General features: G+C 39.2%; 1 protein-coding gene across 1 annotated transcript; it reads left to right on the top strand.

Moving 5' to 3' along the window:
• The first annotated feature begins 3,624 nt into the window (after positions 1-3,624).
• Positions 3,625-5,014, top strand: LOC149188981 (chitinase 2-like). Its single transcript, XM_089411733.1, has 2 exons — positions 3,625-3,807; positions 3,907-5,014. The coding sequence occupies exons 1-2, from the start codon at positions 3,804-3,806 to the stop codon at positions 4,746-4,748; spliced, it is 846 nt and encodes a 281-aa protein (XP_089267859.1). The 5' UTR covers positions 3,625-3,803; the 3' UTR covers positions 4,749-5,014.
• Positions 5,015-14,964: the final 9,950 nt, after the last annotated feature.

Genomic DNA, 14,964 nt, shown 5'->3' with positions numbered 1-14,964 from the left:
TCTTTATTGTTGCCCCATCTGAGTTGATCATGTCCTTCAGAAACCAAAATCTTCCTTTGATCCAAAATTCGCAGTAGTGCCTCTGTTTTTTCTTTCAAGGGGTTGTCATCCCTAGGTTCTATGTTCTTCCAGGTTCTCCATTTATCTTCTAGACTGGGTTGATCCCAAAAATCTTTAACCCTGAAAAGCCCTTTGGTGTCTGTTTCTTTCTTTAGGTCTAAAAAGTCCTCTCTTAGCAGAGTCTGTTCTTGTTGCCATCTATCCTCCCAAAACAGAGCAAGGTCCCCTTCTCTGATTTCCTAGAAACTATTTTTCTGCACTAAGTCTCTATTCTCCCAGGCCTTATTCCAAATGTGAGATCCTGTTATGGTCCTCACTATCATTTCCTTGTCTGTGAGCATAAGGTCCTCTGAAATTATGAATCTATCTAGTTTTGATGCTACTTGTGCCTCCCCTCCTCTCTTGTTGTTCTAGGTAAAGAGGCCATTATTCATATCAGTGTCAACTAGCTTCATATTATCTATGAAATTTAGAAATGTTGTAGAATCTTTATTTAAAGTTCTTGTTCCCCCTTTTTTTTCCGAGAGTGATTTGATCATGTTGAAGTCCCCGCCCATAATCCAAGGAACTCCTGCATGTCTATCTCTGAGTTCTACCAGAGAATCCAGAAATTTGATTTTATCATCCAGTCTTTGCGGCCCATAGACATTCGTGACCAAATAAGTCATGCTGTCTCCCAAAGGTTGTATAACCACTGATAAATAGTTCCTAGATGCCTCAGCATCTATAATGCCAATCTTGTGGGGGTTCCAAAGAGTGAGTATGCCTCTAGTTGTATTATCTGCTTTAACTTCAAGAAACTCATATTTATTGAGCCATTTACTATTAAGTTCTTTGATTTTTTGAATGGAACATTTAGTTTCCTGGATAAAGATCATATCTGGAGCTTCTTGTTTCATTCTATTGCTAAGTAATCTTTGCTTCCTTTTATTACCTAAACCTCTGATATTCCAAGATGTGAACTTCATCATTAAAGATTTGTAAAGGAGTAACTGGATAGGTCTTTCATCTTACCTGAATCAATCATTAGCTTTCCACATTCCATCAGTAGCTCGTTCTACTTTTTTCTTCCTCTTTTCTTTCCTGGGTTTCTAGGAGCTAGTCCTGGTGTAGTTTTCATAGATTTCACTCCTTCGTTGCCCGATCTTTCGATGTTGTTTTGATTTTCCGTCCCTTTGTCCTGAGTTTTCCATAGGAACAGCTGCTGTACTCTGTTGAACTCTTCTTGAGGTAATGAGTCTACCCCTCCCATGGTTCCTTGTTTCAAGAATCCTTCCAGATCTAGGTTTTCTCTATCCAGAATTTCCTGCAGTTCCTAATCCTCAGTTTCCATCTCACTTTGGATCATTTCTTGATCCATCCCCAATTCTTCATCATTCAACATTATTTCTTTCTGTTTAGTAGCATCCTGTGCTTGTTCCCTATTCTCTTCTTTCTCCTTTTCCTCTGAACTTCCTTCCATAACCTGATCTTCCTTTGATAATCCCTCCTCTTCTTCAAGAACTTGGAACCTGTTTAGATTGGCTTGTTTTCTTTCTGTTTGTTGTTGTTTTGGCCCCCTTTTGCCTCCTTTTCCTCTGTGTCCCACTTTGTGAAAGCTTTCAGTATCTTTCATAGTGGTTTCTTTATCTTTGTTCTCTGTTTTGCTGAGGGGACAATCTCTAAAAAGGTGCCCATGCTCATGGCATCTGCGACATCTAAAGGGAATATGTTCGTAATCTACTGTTTGCACCCATTCTTCATCAAAAAATTCCAAGATGACCTCGTTTGGTAGGGCTCCTGATAGATCCATCTCGACACATATTCTTGCGAAGGAGGTGTATTTTCCCCTTCTGGTGGCTTCAGAGGCTTTAACAAAACGTCCTAGTTTATTTCCTATGGCAGATAACGATTCCGCTTGCCAGTAATCAAGAGATAGGGAGTAGAGTCTTACGCAGACCGGCACCAAGGTGAAAGTCTCTCTCTCCAGAACAAAATTCATCATCCACAGCCACATATAGAGGCCCGCTACTACATAGAAGTAGGGTCCTCCTTCAAACACTCTGTCTTTACCCTCAATGTTTGTGAAGACCATGACGAAGAAACCCTTTGACCCAAGGTGTAGGTCAATGCTTCCTTTCGGTTTCTAAAGGTATTTGATCCATGTTTGTAGTGCCTTTTCAGTGGGTCATAATCCCATGAATTTACAAATGATAGCATATGTCTGCATGTGATCTCTGTGCGCCTACAGGGCAGGACCATTTAAAACAACTCTAGGAGTGACCTCAGCTTTGGGTTTGCAGGGCCCCTTCTGTGCCTTGTTTTTTGATCCCTGTTTTTTGTCTTCTTCCTCCTTATCTTTCGTGTTGTTGTCCTCTCTTGGTCTGGTAACCTCCTGATCCTCTTCCAGATTCTTGTCCCTGTTTCCTGAAGTTCCTCTGACAGATTCTAAAGGTTTCTTGCCTCTGTTGGCCACTTCCTGCCTGTAGGAGGGAGTGGAGCTCCCCCCTTTGCGCGCCTCCATGGTACTCAGAAACCTGCAACCCTAGTTGTTCTCCCTTGTTCGTTGTTCGCTCCTCAAGAGCCATCCTCAACTCGATCCATCACTTGTATATTAATACTATTAATATATCATTAATCATTATTAATTTAGATTAATATTAAAACCTTTCAATTACTAATAGTTATTATATGTTAACATTTCAATCAAAATTATGGTAAATATTCCCTAAATGAAATATTATTAACCCAACATCCGTTTTACTTAAAATAACACTTGATAAATATTAAAATAATATTCGTTTTGACATTATAATATTATTATATTTAAACAATTTAAATAGTCAAATCTAGCGGTTTTTTGGTCAATTATAGCTATTTGTCCAGTTTAACCTAATATAAGCGTTTTTTCAGTCAAACCTAGTCATTGGAGGATTTGCACTCAACCTAGGCGTTGGACGATCTAAGCTCCCTATTTAATTTGCAGCCATGATCTGATTATTCAGCTTTTCCTGACAATGAACCACACTGATTATTTCAAAACACGTCGACAAATGTATTATCATGTGATTTACACTGAAAAACTTTTTCTCATAAATAAAATTATACATCAATATTATACTTTTTATATATATAAATATATAAAAAAAAAAAACAAATTTAACTATTAGAACTCTTACTAATTAAATTAAAATTCTTAAAATATATTCCATATTACTATTAATAATTAAATTAAAATTCTCTCAACATATATTCCAAAATAACTACAGTTAACAACCTTTCCTCATTGTATTGGAGGCTAAGAGAAAACTTGAACGGTAGCTTCGTCGACGTACTCCATCAATGGTAGCTGTACACGGGTAAACCATGAAAGCATCTAATTACCTACTAACCTTACAGCGTCTTCATTTCAGTCATTTCAGTCATCGAATTAGTGGGCCCACTCAGAAACCGCGTCTCATCATCCGTGAGACACGGCAATGTGACGGCATCATTGTCAAAATGCAAAAAGATGTCACGAACTCGGCGTCCATCCTACGCAATCTGAAGAAAGAGGAACAAGTGGAGATATTTCTTTTCTAGGAAGTAACTGATTTAATTAGCGTTAACAACCATTCATTTTTTCCCGCATCTATATGAAGTGCCTCTGTAACAGACCCCAAAATCAATCAATCCACTCCTGCAATTACTGAGGGTCTCCATGGCCATATGAGAACAATTCGCCATCGCCCTTCTGCTGCTTGATCCGCTGCCTGCCTATCTCGATGGGTATGTCTGTACCTCAATAATGCAAAATTACTCCGAGGATTTGCCTGTCTTGATTCGTTTATTCAGATGATGGCTCATAACATTTCTGTGTATGTGCAGGTGTGAACGGCAAACTGTTCGCGGATTACATAGGCGCTCTGTTCAGAGGCGTCAAATTTTCAGACGTGCCCATCAATTCGGCGGTGGAGTTTCATTTCATTCTGGCCTTCGCCATCGATTACTCCACCGAATCCGGATCCCCTGTTTACACGGATGGAAACTTCAACATCTACTGGGACACCGGCAACCTGAGCCCCGAAGCAGTTGAGGCCATAAAAGCCCAACACACGAATGTCAAGGTTGCCCTCAGCTTAGGAGGGGATAGCGTAGACAGCCAGCCCGTGGAGTTCAAGCCATCATCGGTGTCTGCCTGGGTAGACAACGCAGTCTCCTCATTGTCGAAAGTTATCACAGAATACCATCTTGATGGCATCGACATCGACTACGAGCATTTTCAAGCAAGCAATGATACATTTGCAGAGTGTATCGGGCAGCTGATAACGAGGTTAAAGCAGAGCGGCGTCATCTCCTTCGCCTCCATCGCCCCCTATGATAATGAGGAAGTTCAGTCACATTACCTGGCCCTGTGGAACAAATATGGGCATGTGATAGACTACATTAATTTCCAATTCTATGCCTACGATTCCAGCACCACGATTGCACAGTTCAAAGAATACTACAATACCCAGGCGTCTCAGTATACTGGAGGGAAAGTACTGGTTAGTTTTAGTTCAGCTACCGGCGGTGGAGGTCTCTTGCCTGTGAATGGCTTCTTTGAGGCGTGCAAGATGCTGAAGCAGAATGGGGAATTGGAGGGCATCTTTGTGTGGTGTGCAGACTGGTCGAAGGCTAATGGTTTCAAATATGAAATAGAATCTCAAGATCTCTTGCCTGCATCATGATTGCTGCTTGTTATCAATCATTAGTCCTTTGTATTAGGATGGTAGGATCAGGATGGGTTTAAGGTGCCCAATAAAAGGAGGAATATTGTTTGGTTAACTCCGCATTTACTATTTTAATTTTCAGCCCCAAATCTATTAGTGTTTTTCGTTTGATCGCTCTGTGCTATTCATAAATCCAGAATTAGTGGATTTATAGATGGTTCTTTTTGTTTAAATGCATTAATTAGAGGACGCAGTTCCCATTATGGCCCGTTACCATGATCAAACCTTCACACTTCTTTCTTCAATTTGGTTTATTCACTATTTATTTTCAACCATCCATTTATTTATTTTTATAAATATGGCTGTATTTAAGTAGCACTAATTTTAATGTTTGATGGACGAATTAGTTTGTTAAAAACGAATTAGTTTGTTAAAAAAAAAACAAAAGGAATGTTAGCCGTGAGAGGGTACAAAGCTCATTTGAATTTAAATTTGAATTTGGATGTTTCTTGAGATAGTTAATCACTAGTTTTAATGTTGAAGGGGAGAATCAGTTTGCATAAAAAATGTGCATTCTTATCATTAAGATTGTGCAAAGCTCAGCGGAACTTGGGTACTCCTAGATATAGTTGAACTGTTTCAAAGGTAGCTTTCATCCTTAACTCCTCCCTATAAAACTTCCCCAAAAATAGTTTTCATCCTCAACCCCTTCCTATAAAAGTTGAACATGAAGCCTAGTAGAAATTAAACCCCACACAAACCAACTGATTTACACCTCATAGATATATCTGCCACAAAATATGAAATATCCTCTAAGTTTCTAGTTAAATAAACCCTTATATGTTGAATGGGAGAATGAGTTTGGATAAAAAATGTGGACTGTTATAATTAAGATTGTGCAAAGCTCAGTTGAACTAAGATGCTCCTGGATATAGTTGAACTGCTTCAAAGGTAGCTTCCATCCTTAACTCCCCCCTATAAAACTTCCCCAAAAGTAGCTTTCATTCTCAACCCCTTCTTATAAAAGTTGAACCTGAAGCCTAATAGAAATTAAACCCCACACAAATGAACTGATTTACACCTCATAGATATATCTGCCACAAAATATGAAATATCCTCTAAGTTTCTAGTTAAATAAACCCTTATATGTTGAATGGGAGAATCAGTTTGGATAAAAAAAGTGGAATGTTATCATTAAGGTTGTGCAAAGCTCAGTGGAACTTGGGTGCTCCTGGATATAGTTGAACTGCTTCAAAAGTAGCTTCCATCCTTAACTCCTCCCTATAAAACTTCCCCAAAAGTAGCTTTCATCCTCAACCCCTTCTTATAAAAGTTGAACCTGAAGCCTATTAGAAATTAAACCCCACATAAACGAACTGATTTACACCTCATAGATATATCTGCCACAAAATATGAAATATCCTCTAAGATTCTAGTTAAATAAACCCTTATATGTTGAATGGGAGAATCAGTTTGGATAAAAAATGTGGAATGTTATCATTAAGGTCATGCAAAGCTCAGTGGAACTTGGGTGCTCCTGGATATAGTTGAATTGCTTCAAAGGTAGCTTCCATCCTTAACTCCTCCCTATAAAACTTCCCAAAAAATAGCTTTCATCCTCAACCCCTTCTTATAAAAGTCGAACCTGGAGCCTAATAAGAATTAAACTCCACACAAACCAACTGATTTACACCTGATAGCTCCTCCCTATAAAACTTCCTCAAAAATAGCTTTCATCCTCAACCCTTTCTTATAAAAGTTGAACCTGAAGCCTAATAAAAATTAAACTCCACACAAACCAACTGATTTACACCTGATAGATATATCTGCCACAAAATATGAAGTATCCTCTAAGTTTCCAGTTAAATAAACCCTTAGTTTCTAGTTAAATAAACCCTTATATGCACAACAGGGTTTGTAATTTTCAGTACTACGTGACTTCCTTTGCCGCTACAGTTGCTAATTTTATGGATTCGTTGGTTATTAACCTACAGACATCATTACCTGATTTATTAGCACTGGTGGCCAAAATCGGAAAGGAATGCCACGGACTCAACAGACCAAGTGGTTTCGAGAATGCATACTCTTAATAGCGTATTTTTACAAGCGCATTGACAATCCCGATTTCTTTCCAGTGGACATTTTCAAGAAATCTCTGACCAAGATGTTGGTGCCCTTTTATTCCGTGGAAGGGAGACTCAAACGAAGTCCAATTGGAGGTATGGAAATCTACTGTATTGGTGAAGGGGTTCTTCTGGTTGAGGTGGTGACAAGGTGGGGGGGGTTGCACCCATTGTGGAGTTGACACAGCTTTTTCTCAAATTGCTACTCAGAATGCACCTGCATATCGGTCAGTCTTAATTCATTCACCTATGATGTTGCATGGTCTTTGCCTGAGAAGTGGCATTCTGTCTTTAGTGATAATCCTTTGGAGCAGAACTATCACAATCGGTATGGACAAGTTGAACTCCGTTGACATCGGGAGACTACGATCTAGTGTAAATCTAGGGACAAGTATGAAACTAGACCTTGGGCGAGAGACTAATCCATCCCAACCAAGTGAGGTTGGTCTAGGGTGGTGAGCAGTTAGAAACCTAGTTTTAAAAACTGTACATTCAAGAAAAGTGACCTGAAACATCGGATCTGATTTTTTTAGTGGCCATTTCATTTCCTCAGATTTGGACAACTCTGTGGCAATCAAAAGATTTATATCTTCATGGTTTGTATTATAGTGATTTTCTTCAATTTCATGGTGTTGAACAAAGTGCCAAGAAAGCAAGTTGTACGAAGTGACGAAAAGGCAAGCTGTCATCTTCCGGAAGAAATTGAAGTTAACATGGACATCGAATTGTCAAGATAAAGTTGGTTGAGCGTTGGCAAATGACTAGAATATGCCATACGGGCAAGTTGTCATCTTCCAAAAGATGTAGAAGTTAACATGAACATCAGATTGTGAAGACAAAGATGGTTGTGTTCACAAATGAGGGTATTATAGGTGTACAATACGATCGATGGATAATACAAAGGTTTTCGCTTTTTTTTTTCCATGTTTTTTTTAATCGATGGTTGAAATCAGTTTTCAACATTGATTTGCATTATGAAAAAAACTAAAAATGGGTGAGTTACAAATATTTGTGTGTTATAATATTTAAATTCAAAAATATAAATGAGATGCAGTGTAAAGGTTGGAAAGTTATTTTAAAAGAAAATAGAATGGGGAATTTTTAAGATAGAGTATAAATATTGGAAAGTTATTTTAAATGATAATAGAATAGAAATGTATATTTAGGAATTTTTCTTTTAGTTAATTTTAAATATTTACATAACTGTTTTCAAGCTTGATTTGCCATGGCAATTGTTAGATTTGACATGGTAATGGTCAATGTGGAAGGCCTTTAAAGTGTCATAAATTTTAAGGAGAAATATCTATGATGAAGGATGTGAAAATGATCATATATGAATGCATTTACGTCATAATAGTGCTTGCACAATGACGTGGATCACAATTGGTTAGGAAACTATGTGAGAGTTTAAACTGTCTATCAACTAGCAAGTTGAATCTTGGATTGAGGATGGCTAAGTCTACCTCAAAAATTTGACTCGAATATCAAGCATGACAAGGGAAAACCAACAAAAGTTGTTGTTGTCTTAGCAAAAAATGCACACAATCAATTTGCTTACAATTTCCACATGGAATTATGTCACAAAAATTATTGTAAATCAACATGATGATAAGAACTCTAGCGTTGGGGAGGCAAGGTAGGGACAAGAAAAAAGAGCAAGACAAATTTGAACATCCATCATATTTTTTAACTTTCCTACATTGAAAATGGAAATTGAAAGAATATCATGTTTGGTTAAGGTTACACATAGTGATGGACTGAAAAAATGGCCAATAATGAAGGCATGCCATGCAAGCATGTGATGGAGGCACAATCTCAATGGGAAAAGTGTGTGTTTGGAAAAGTTCTAGATCCAATGAGCATCATGATTTCTACTGATGGGAGTATTCAAAATCATGTATCTAGTGCCAATTGTGATAATTAGTTGCATGAACCAACAATATATGTATAATGCATTTGAAGTGAATGACAAACTTCACTTTGCTTTGAAAGAAATTAATGATAAGGACCTAGTTATGTTTGGGTTGGAATTGATAAAGGAAGATAAAGTAAGTTACTAAGAAGAATATGGAATTTAATGAATCTTGAGAGAACTTAAAAGTCACAAGCTTCAAGGAAGAGTGAAGTGTTGTTGGTCATGGCCAACACTACAACTATGACCATAAAGAGATTTCTTGCTTTAGCCTTCGATTTTTTTTTTTTACATCTATATTTATTTGTAGTAGTAGATATATAAGTCTATATTGGTTAAGAAATGCTACTTGGGTGACAAAACTATAGAGTATATTTTTGTGTATAAAATTAGTAGTTTGTCCATGAATTAGAGAAACTATAAATTACGGAAACCCTTATCAAGATTAGGGATTGGAAGAGAGTTTTCTTAAAATCATCTATCACTATGTTTTTATTTAAAATTGATAATTGCAATAATGAGTAAATAAATAAAGCGTAATAATGCTCATAAATGCAGGAGAGAATATATGTTGAAATTTATGTGCATTATTGAACATATTTAAAAGATAAATATGTAGTGATTTACATATAGACATGTTGTTATCGGGAAATGTAGTGTCTATGCAGAGCTGCTAGTCCCACTAAGACGGGTAGCTATCTTAGAAACAAACAGATTAAAGTTACTTTCGTTTTCCTTTATGAGAAGTAGATAGGAGAAGATCAAAGAATACCAACCTCAATCCTTCGCTCGGTTCTTTGCTTGTTCCTTCTCCTCACCGACCGGTCTTTGCTGCTTCTCCCTTGACCACTCTGCTTCAAAGAGTACCTGTAAAGTCAAAGCAGCATAACACCTTCAAAGTGCAGAGATCTACAATCATAAACAATATAGGACCAGATATATATTGACCACACAAATGCATATACTATCAGACATACAAGAATGTGGAGGAAAACTTGAATAGCTTTATTAATATGAAGATTAGAAGAGAGGATTACAACCCATTGTTTTGACCCAGCGTCATCCTCGCAGCATGAAAGCCCTTCTTCACCTCATAAAAAACTTAGATCACCCAACACTATGATATTCCACTAGGAAACCAACAACACTTCCTTACAAGATACAAAATTCCAGCCTCTGGATCTCTGGGATGAGGGATCCATATATAGATGATTGCAGGGAGGTGAGTCAGCTTCTGGGATTTTGATTAGCGTCTTCCCTTTGATAGTTATTGATTCCACTTGGAGATTGATGATCTCTTACTCATCCCTGGGCGAATTCAGAGAGGCAAGTGTCACAGGAGAAGCTTCTGGAAGATTATATGATCATCCACCTCGCAAAATGTCTCTGCCTTTTGTCCACTCTCTCCCATCGCGCCCTGCAGAAGGGCTTTTCAGTATGCATCGCACCCTTAGCACTGAGCAACCTGTATGGTCTAGTTTTGACCAGTTCTGAGCAATTTCCTGTGGAGAACTTCTGGGAGATGATGTAATCAGTTGACCTTGTTCCTTTAGGGCATGAAACAACACTTTTAGGGACTCAAGAGTCCTTGGTTTATAGACATATATGATTGGGGTTGCAGTGCCTAAAAATGTCTATAACAGTTGCCCCCTAAAGCATGAGGTCGTTAATCTTTTGATGTTGAGTGAAATGCTTTATCATGAGGATCCAAGGTTTTTCGAACTGGAAGGCGGCCTGTAATAAGATACAATACAATACATTATCTTCATAAATTTTCATGATCTAGCTGAGGCGGGAATTCCCATTCTCAGCTTTATAAATTCATTTTCATGTACATAGGACAGACAACCGTCTGTGTAGCAGACTGATGATTCTGGTAGAGCCATCATCCTTTGATTCGGATGATCATCTGTGCAGAAATGTTGTACATTTGATGTCTTTATTTTCCTGAATATATCGCAGCCTGGATGGATGAAACTAGACCCGAGTTCTTCAAACTCGTTCAATCTTCGCTCGAAGTACAAGTCGATCCATGTGAAAAATGTTCTGGAGTCGAACATGGAAAGACATCGCCTGATTACTAGCCAATGATGTAAGTTGTTAACAGGCACAAGAGGAATCACCGATAATGATGATGACCCTCAAGGTACGGCAGTACAATTTACGTGGTGTGAGAATGGGACTTGGCGTCGAACACCACGCAAAATCTCTCGGTCAAAGGCCGTTGGTGTAAACCTATCGCTGAAAGTGAGAAACTTGCCATTGAGGCATGCAAGCTTCAAAGTACTGAAAGGGTTGTTCCTAGGTCGACTTCTTGGGTAATGAGCTAATGTCGACAAGAAGTGACCCATCATAGGGGGGCCTTAATGAATACCACATCTATGACACGGAATGGAGCAAATGACTTTTGGAGGTGAAAACGATCTGATGATACAGGGTTCAGGGTGGTGGTCATGAAAGAATGAAGCGTAAAGGTATTGCAGTGGATGAGACACAAGATGGGTTGGTGATATTTCTGATCGACTTCTCTTGAACATATTGGTGACACTTGGAATGGATTGGTAGCGTTAACCCCAAAGATGGATGGTACGATGGACCAATGGTAATATGACCGGTGAACGAAATAACCCAACCCGACTCAGACATGGAGTGAAAGTGTCATGTTCAAGAGCGACTTTGCTACCAATAAAGTTTCTTCAAGTTTTCTTCCCAATTTTTCCCCAGTCATTGCTGACCAGTACCTCTTTATTTTTATCAAGCTTGAGGAGGATAACATATGCTTGTTCTATAATTTTCCCTTCGGGCAAACCCGTCGCTATGTTTTAACGAGCCTAGCGACAGTGAGACTCGTTCTTGTCTATATGGACAAGTTTGTCGCTATTGGTTTTAATGAGTTTAACGACAAAGATAACTCGGTCCTTTTCAATTTTAGAGAGTCTAAAATGGATGTAAAGGAAAATCCAATGATCCTTTTTCGTCATATAATACCTTAAGTCCGAAAAAGTATAAAATAATACGAAAGGGATGAATTTTCGATAATTTTAACGAGCCGAACAAAAAAAGCGCTCGATCTTTTTGTGTAATAATCCCTCAGGTCCAAAAAGATTAAAATCTAAAGGAGGGATAGCACTCTCGGTAGTTTTAACGAGCTGGAGAGGCCAACTACTTAGCAATCTTTTCATATTTTACGAGTCAGACGAAAAGAGCTTAAAGGAGACTCGTTTTTTGAGGAACGAGTGATAATTTCGGGTAGCAGCTGATTCCAGGTAAGGTTTGGAATTTTCCAATCACAGCAGTGTCACAAGGATGGCTAATAGGATCACTCTTTGCAGCTGTTCCTCAAAAAGGGGTAAACAATCAAGTGGAGGTGAATGATCGGCTAAAATAGAGTGGAGGTGATGATGAGAACACGACCAAGGCTCAGGAGCTGATGATAATGCATTCACAATGGTTATTTACCGGAGATTGGTTCATTTTTTAATGAGCTTAAACTCTAGGGAAACATTTGCTCATTGCTTAGGTTTAATTTTTAACGAGCTTGAACTTCACATAAAAACTGCTCGTGATAATGGTCATTGATTATTTGATTTCACCACTAACCACTTTGTGCCTTTGACAGTTGTAATGCCTGTTCAATTGCTTCATCAAACCAATTAGAAATGAACAATACATGTTTGAAAAATGAGTTAAAACACTACTACTTTACTCGAATTATGTGAAAAGTAATTTAAAAGTTGTTTTTACCCCTCATTTTACCATTTCATTTGAACTTTGGTTTGTTGGAGCTCTGGAGGTGCCTTTCCCCCTTGATTTTCACTAGCTGATTCCGGGAGATTCTGTGGACGATTCTTGGCGCTGTTTGGACCAGGTAGGAGCTAAACCTGAGCTCTTTAGTTGCATTCCTTCCTTTTTGAATTCTGAGCATGTTTCCCTGTTTTTCTGAGCCCCTAGGGTTTGAAAAATTTGCCCTAGCTCCATCGCACCCTTCCTATATCAAAAGGTGCAATGCATACTGGCCTGGCCATTGGCCAGTCAATATGCATCTCACCCAGTACACTGCTGGGGTGCGATGGGCGCGAGAAGGGAAACTTTTGCACTGTTTTCTCATGGAGTTTTTGCCTGTTTTTTTCCAAATCAGGGCCCTGATTCTTCTCTTACTTGTTTTGCAAAGATTCATCAAAGCAAAATAGTTGTTACATGGCGAGAACACGAGCATGAAGAAGAGGACATGGTTGCTTTACATGATCCGGGTACGGTAACTGCACTGCGGAACTGTGGCCTGCTCAAGTTTTTCCACATCTCTAGCATGAGGCAACAAATCAACTTGTTGCAATATTTTCTCGATGCATGGGATCCTACCAACCAGGTGTTTCAGATCATAGGCAAATCCATCCCCTTGACTATTGTGGACATCTATTTTTTGACCGGTTTATCGAGGCATGGTGCCTCTCTCTCGTTATCAGGTTCCGCCCATGGGGGCGAATCCGTGAGAGATTATATTCGCCGATATTGCAGAGAGGGATCTCAACCGAGTAGGGACGGAAAGATCAACATCCGAGATGTCATTGACCGGTCCTTGAGGGCCATTCTGTTCACTTTTGATAGACTGGCTGGTAGTGCGGCTCTTCACGTGGCTAATAGGTCCTATATGTAGTACGGCTTGGAATGCCTTGAACTAAAGGTGTTCAACTAGTGTGACGCAGTACTTCCTGGGATGAAAGAACAACTAACCAAGGTAAAAAGCGAAAAATCCAAGAATTTCGGCTATGGTTCTATTTTGACCACTTTCGCCTTAGAAAAGATCCCATTGATGCAGCCGCAATACATTTCACTTAGTTTACCTCCACCGATTGAGCCACGGATGCAGAGATGGGTCGACCTCATGGCCCGACATGTTGGTCATTCCCAACGTTCCTTCTCTGATACCTTCTTCGAGTGGTTCAACCGTCAGGAGATGGTTTTTTCTGAGTGTCCATATGTTGGTATGGATTTCCGAGGTGACCCAAATTTGGTGCTGCCGGCTGGTGAGCAGTGGGGTGCTATCGGTAAATTCTCTGACCATATCTCTATTTATCGTTTTTATAATGTTCTCATGCTTTCTTCTATCAAGACTAATCAAAACTCATGTGCTCATGCAGATATTGGACCAGTTCAGCCAGTAGTACGTCTGAGAGCACCAATTACCGTTCTAGCAAGAGAGGTTGTGGGGAGGGCTATTCTTCGCGACCTTGATGTGGCTGAGACTCTTTCAGCATTGCAGGATCAGGTCGAGGGTCTCACTCTTGGTATTCCGAACGTGAGGACTGACGAGCTGCCTTTGAGGTTGCAGCGACATACTACTGGCGTGCCAAGTCGATGGACTAGGCTTTTACACATGATTGCATAGACGTGACTTGTTATCACCAGCATCACTAGACTAGGGTGCCCCCTAGCATTTTGAGTTTTGGGTCATTGACCGATTTTGTCTTGGTTACAGAACATTATGTATAAACCATAAACAATTATATATATATTTTTGATTTTCGGAGCTTTATTTTGGTTAAGTTACATAATCTTGATGCAAATATTGATGAAATGCTTCTTTTTATAAATGTTGCAAATGTCTATCTAACACATAATTTGCCAATGAGTCCGTTAATGTGTTTAAGTTTCTGGAAATATGTTGATATTGAATAGAATCAAATTGCCTTTCCAAAATCTTGACCCTTAGGAACATGCGATAGATAGCTGGATTCCGTACGGAATAGATACTGGTGAGCTGTAGGATGATGAGTTGTGAGTCTAGCCTGACGACGAGTCGGTGTATGCCACGTGTGATGGCATCAGAGAGGAGCTCTATCAATGCGCTGTATTCAGCAATATTGTTCGTTGACCGACTAATACATACCCCTCTGAAACTCACTAACTCGCCCCTTGGACCGAAGATGGCCCAGGCCACAACTAATGATTCCAATAGGTCCGACATCTGCAACAAATGTGAAAGCGAATCACTTAACCAAAACGATTACCCTTAGCAAAAACAAAAATGTAACAAAAGCATAGGGGTTACTATCTTGAGTCAAGCATAGTAACGCTTAAGGTACAACCCGTTGCGGGGTTGCGCCAGTGGAGTCCCATCATAATCCACTAACTCGTAGGCTCCTTTTGCTAATACATGCTTAACAATATAGGGGCCCATCCATAAAGACTTGAACTTACC

This window comes from Pinus tabuliformis, chromosome 3_1, assembly GCF_031772625.1.
Source record: "Pinus tabuliformis cultivar Carrire ecotype Pingquan chromosome 3_1, CPIR1, whole genome shotgun sequence".
NCBI lineage: Eukaryota > Viridiplantae > Streptophyta > Pinopsida > Pinales > Pinaceae > Pinus > Pinus tabuliformis.
Note: the sequence above shows the minus strand (reverse complement) of the source record. Positions and strands in the feature narration are given on the sequence as shown.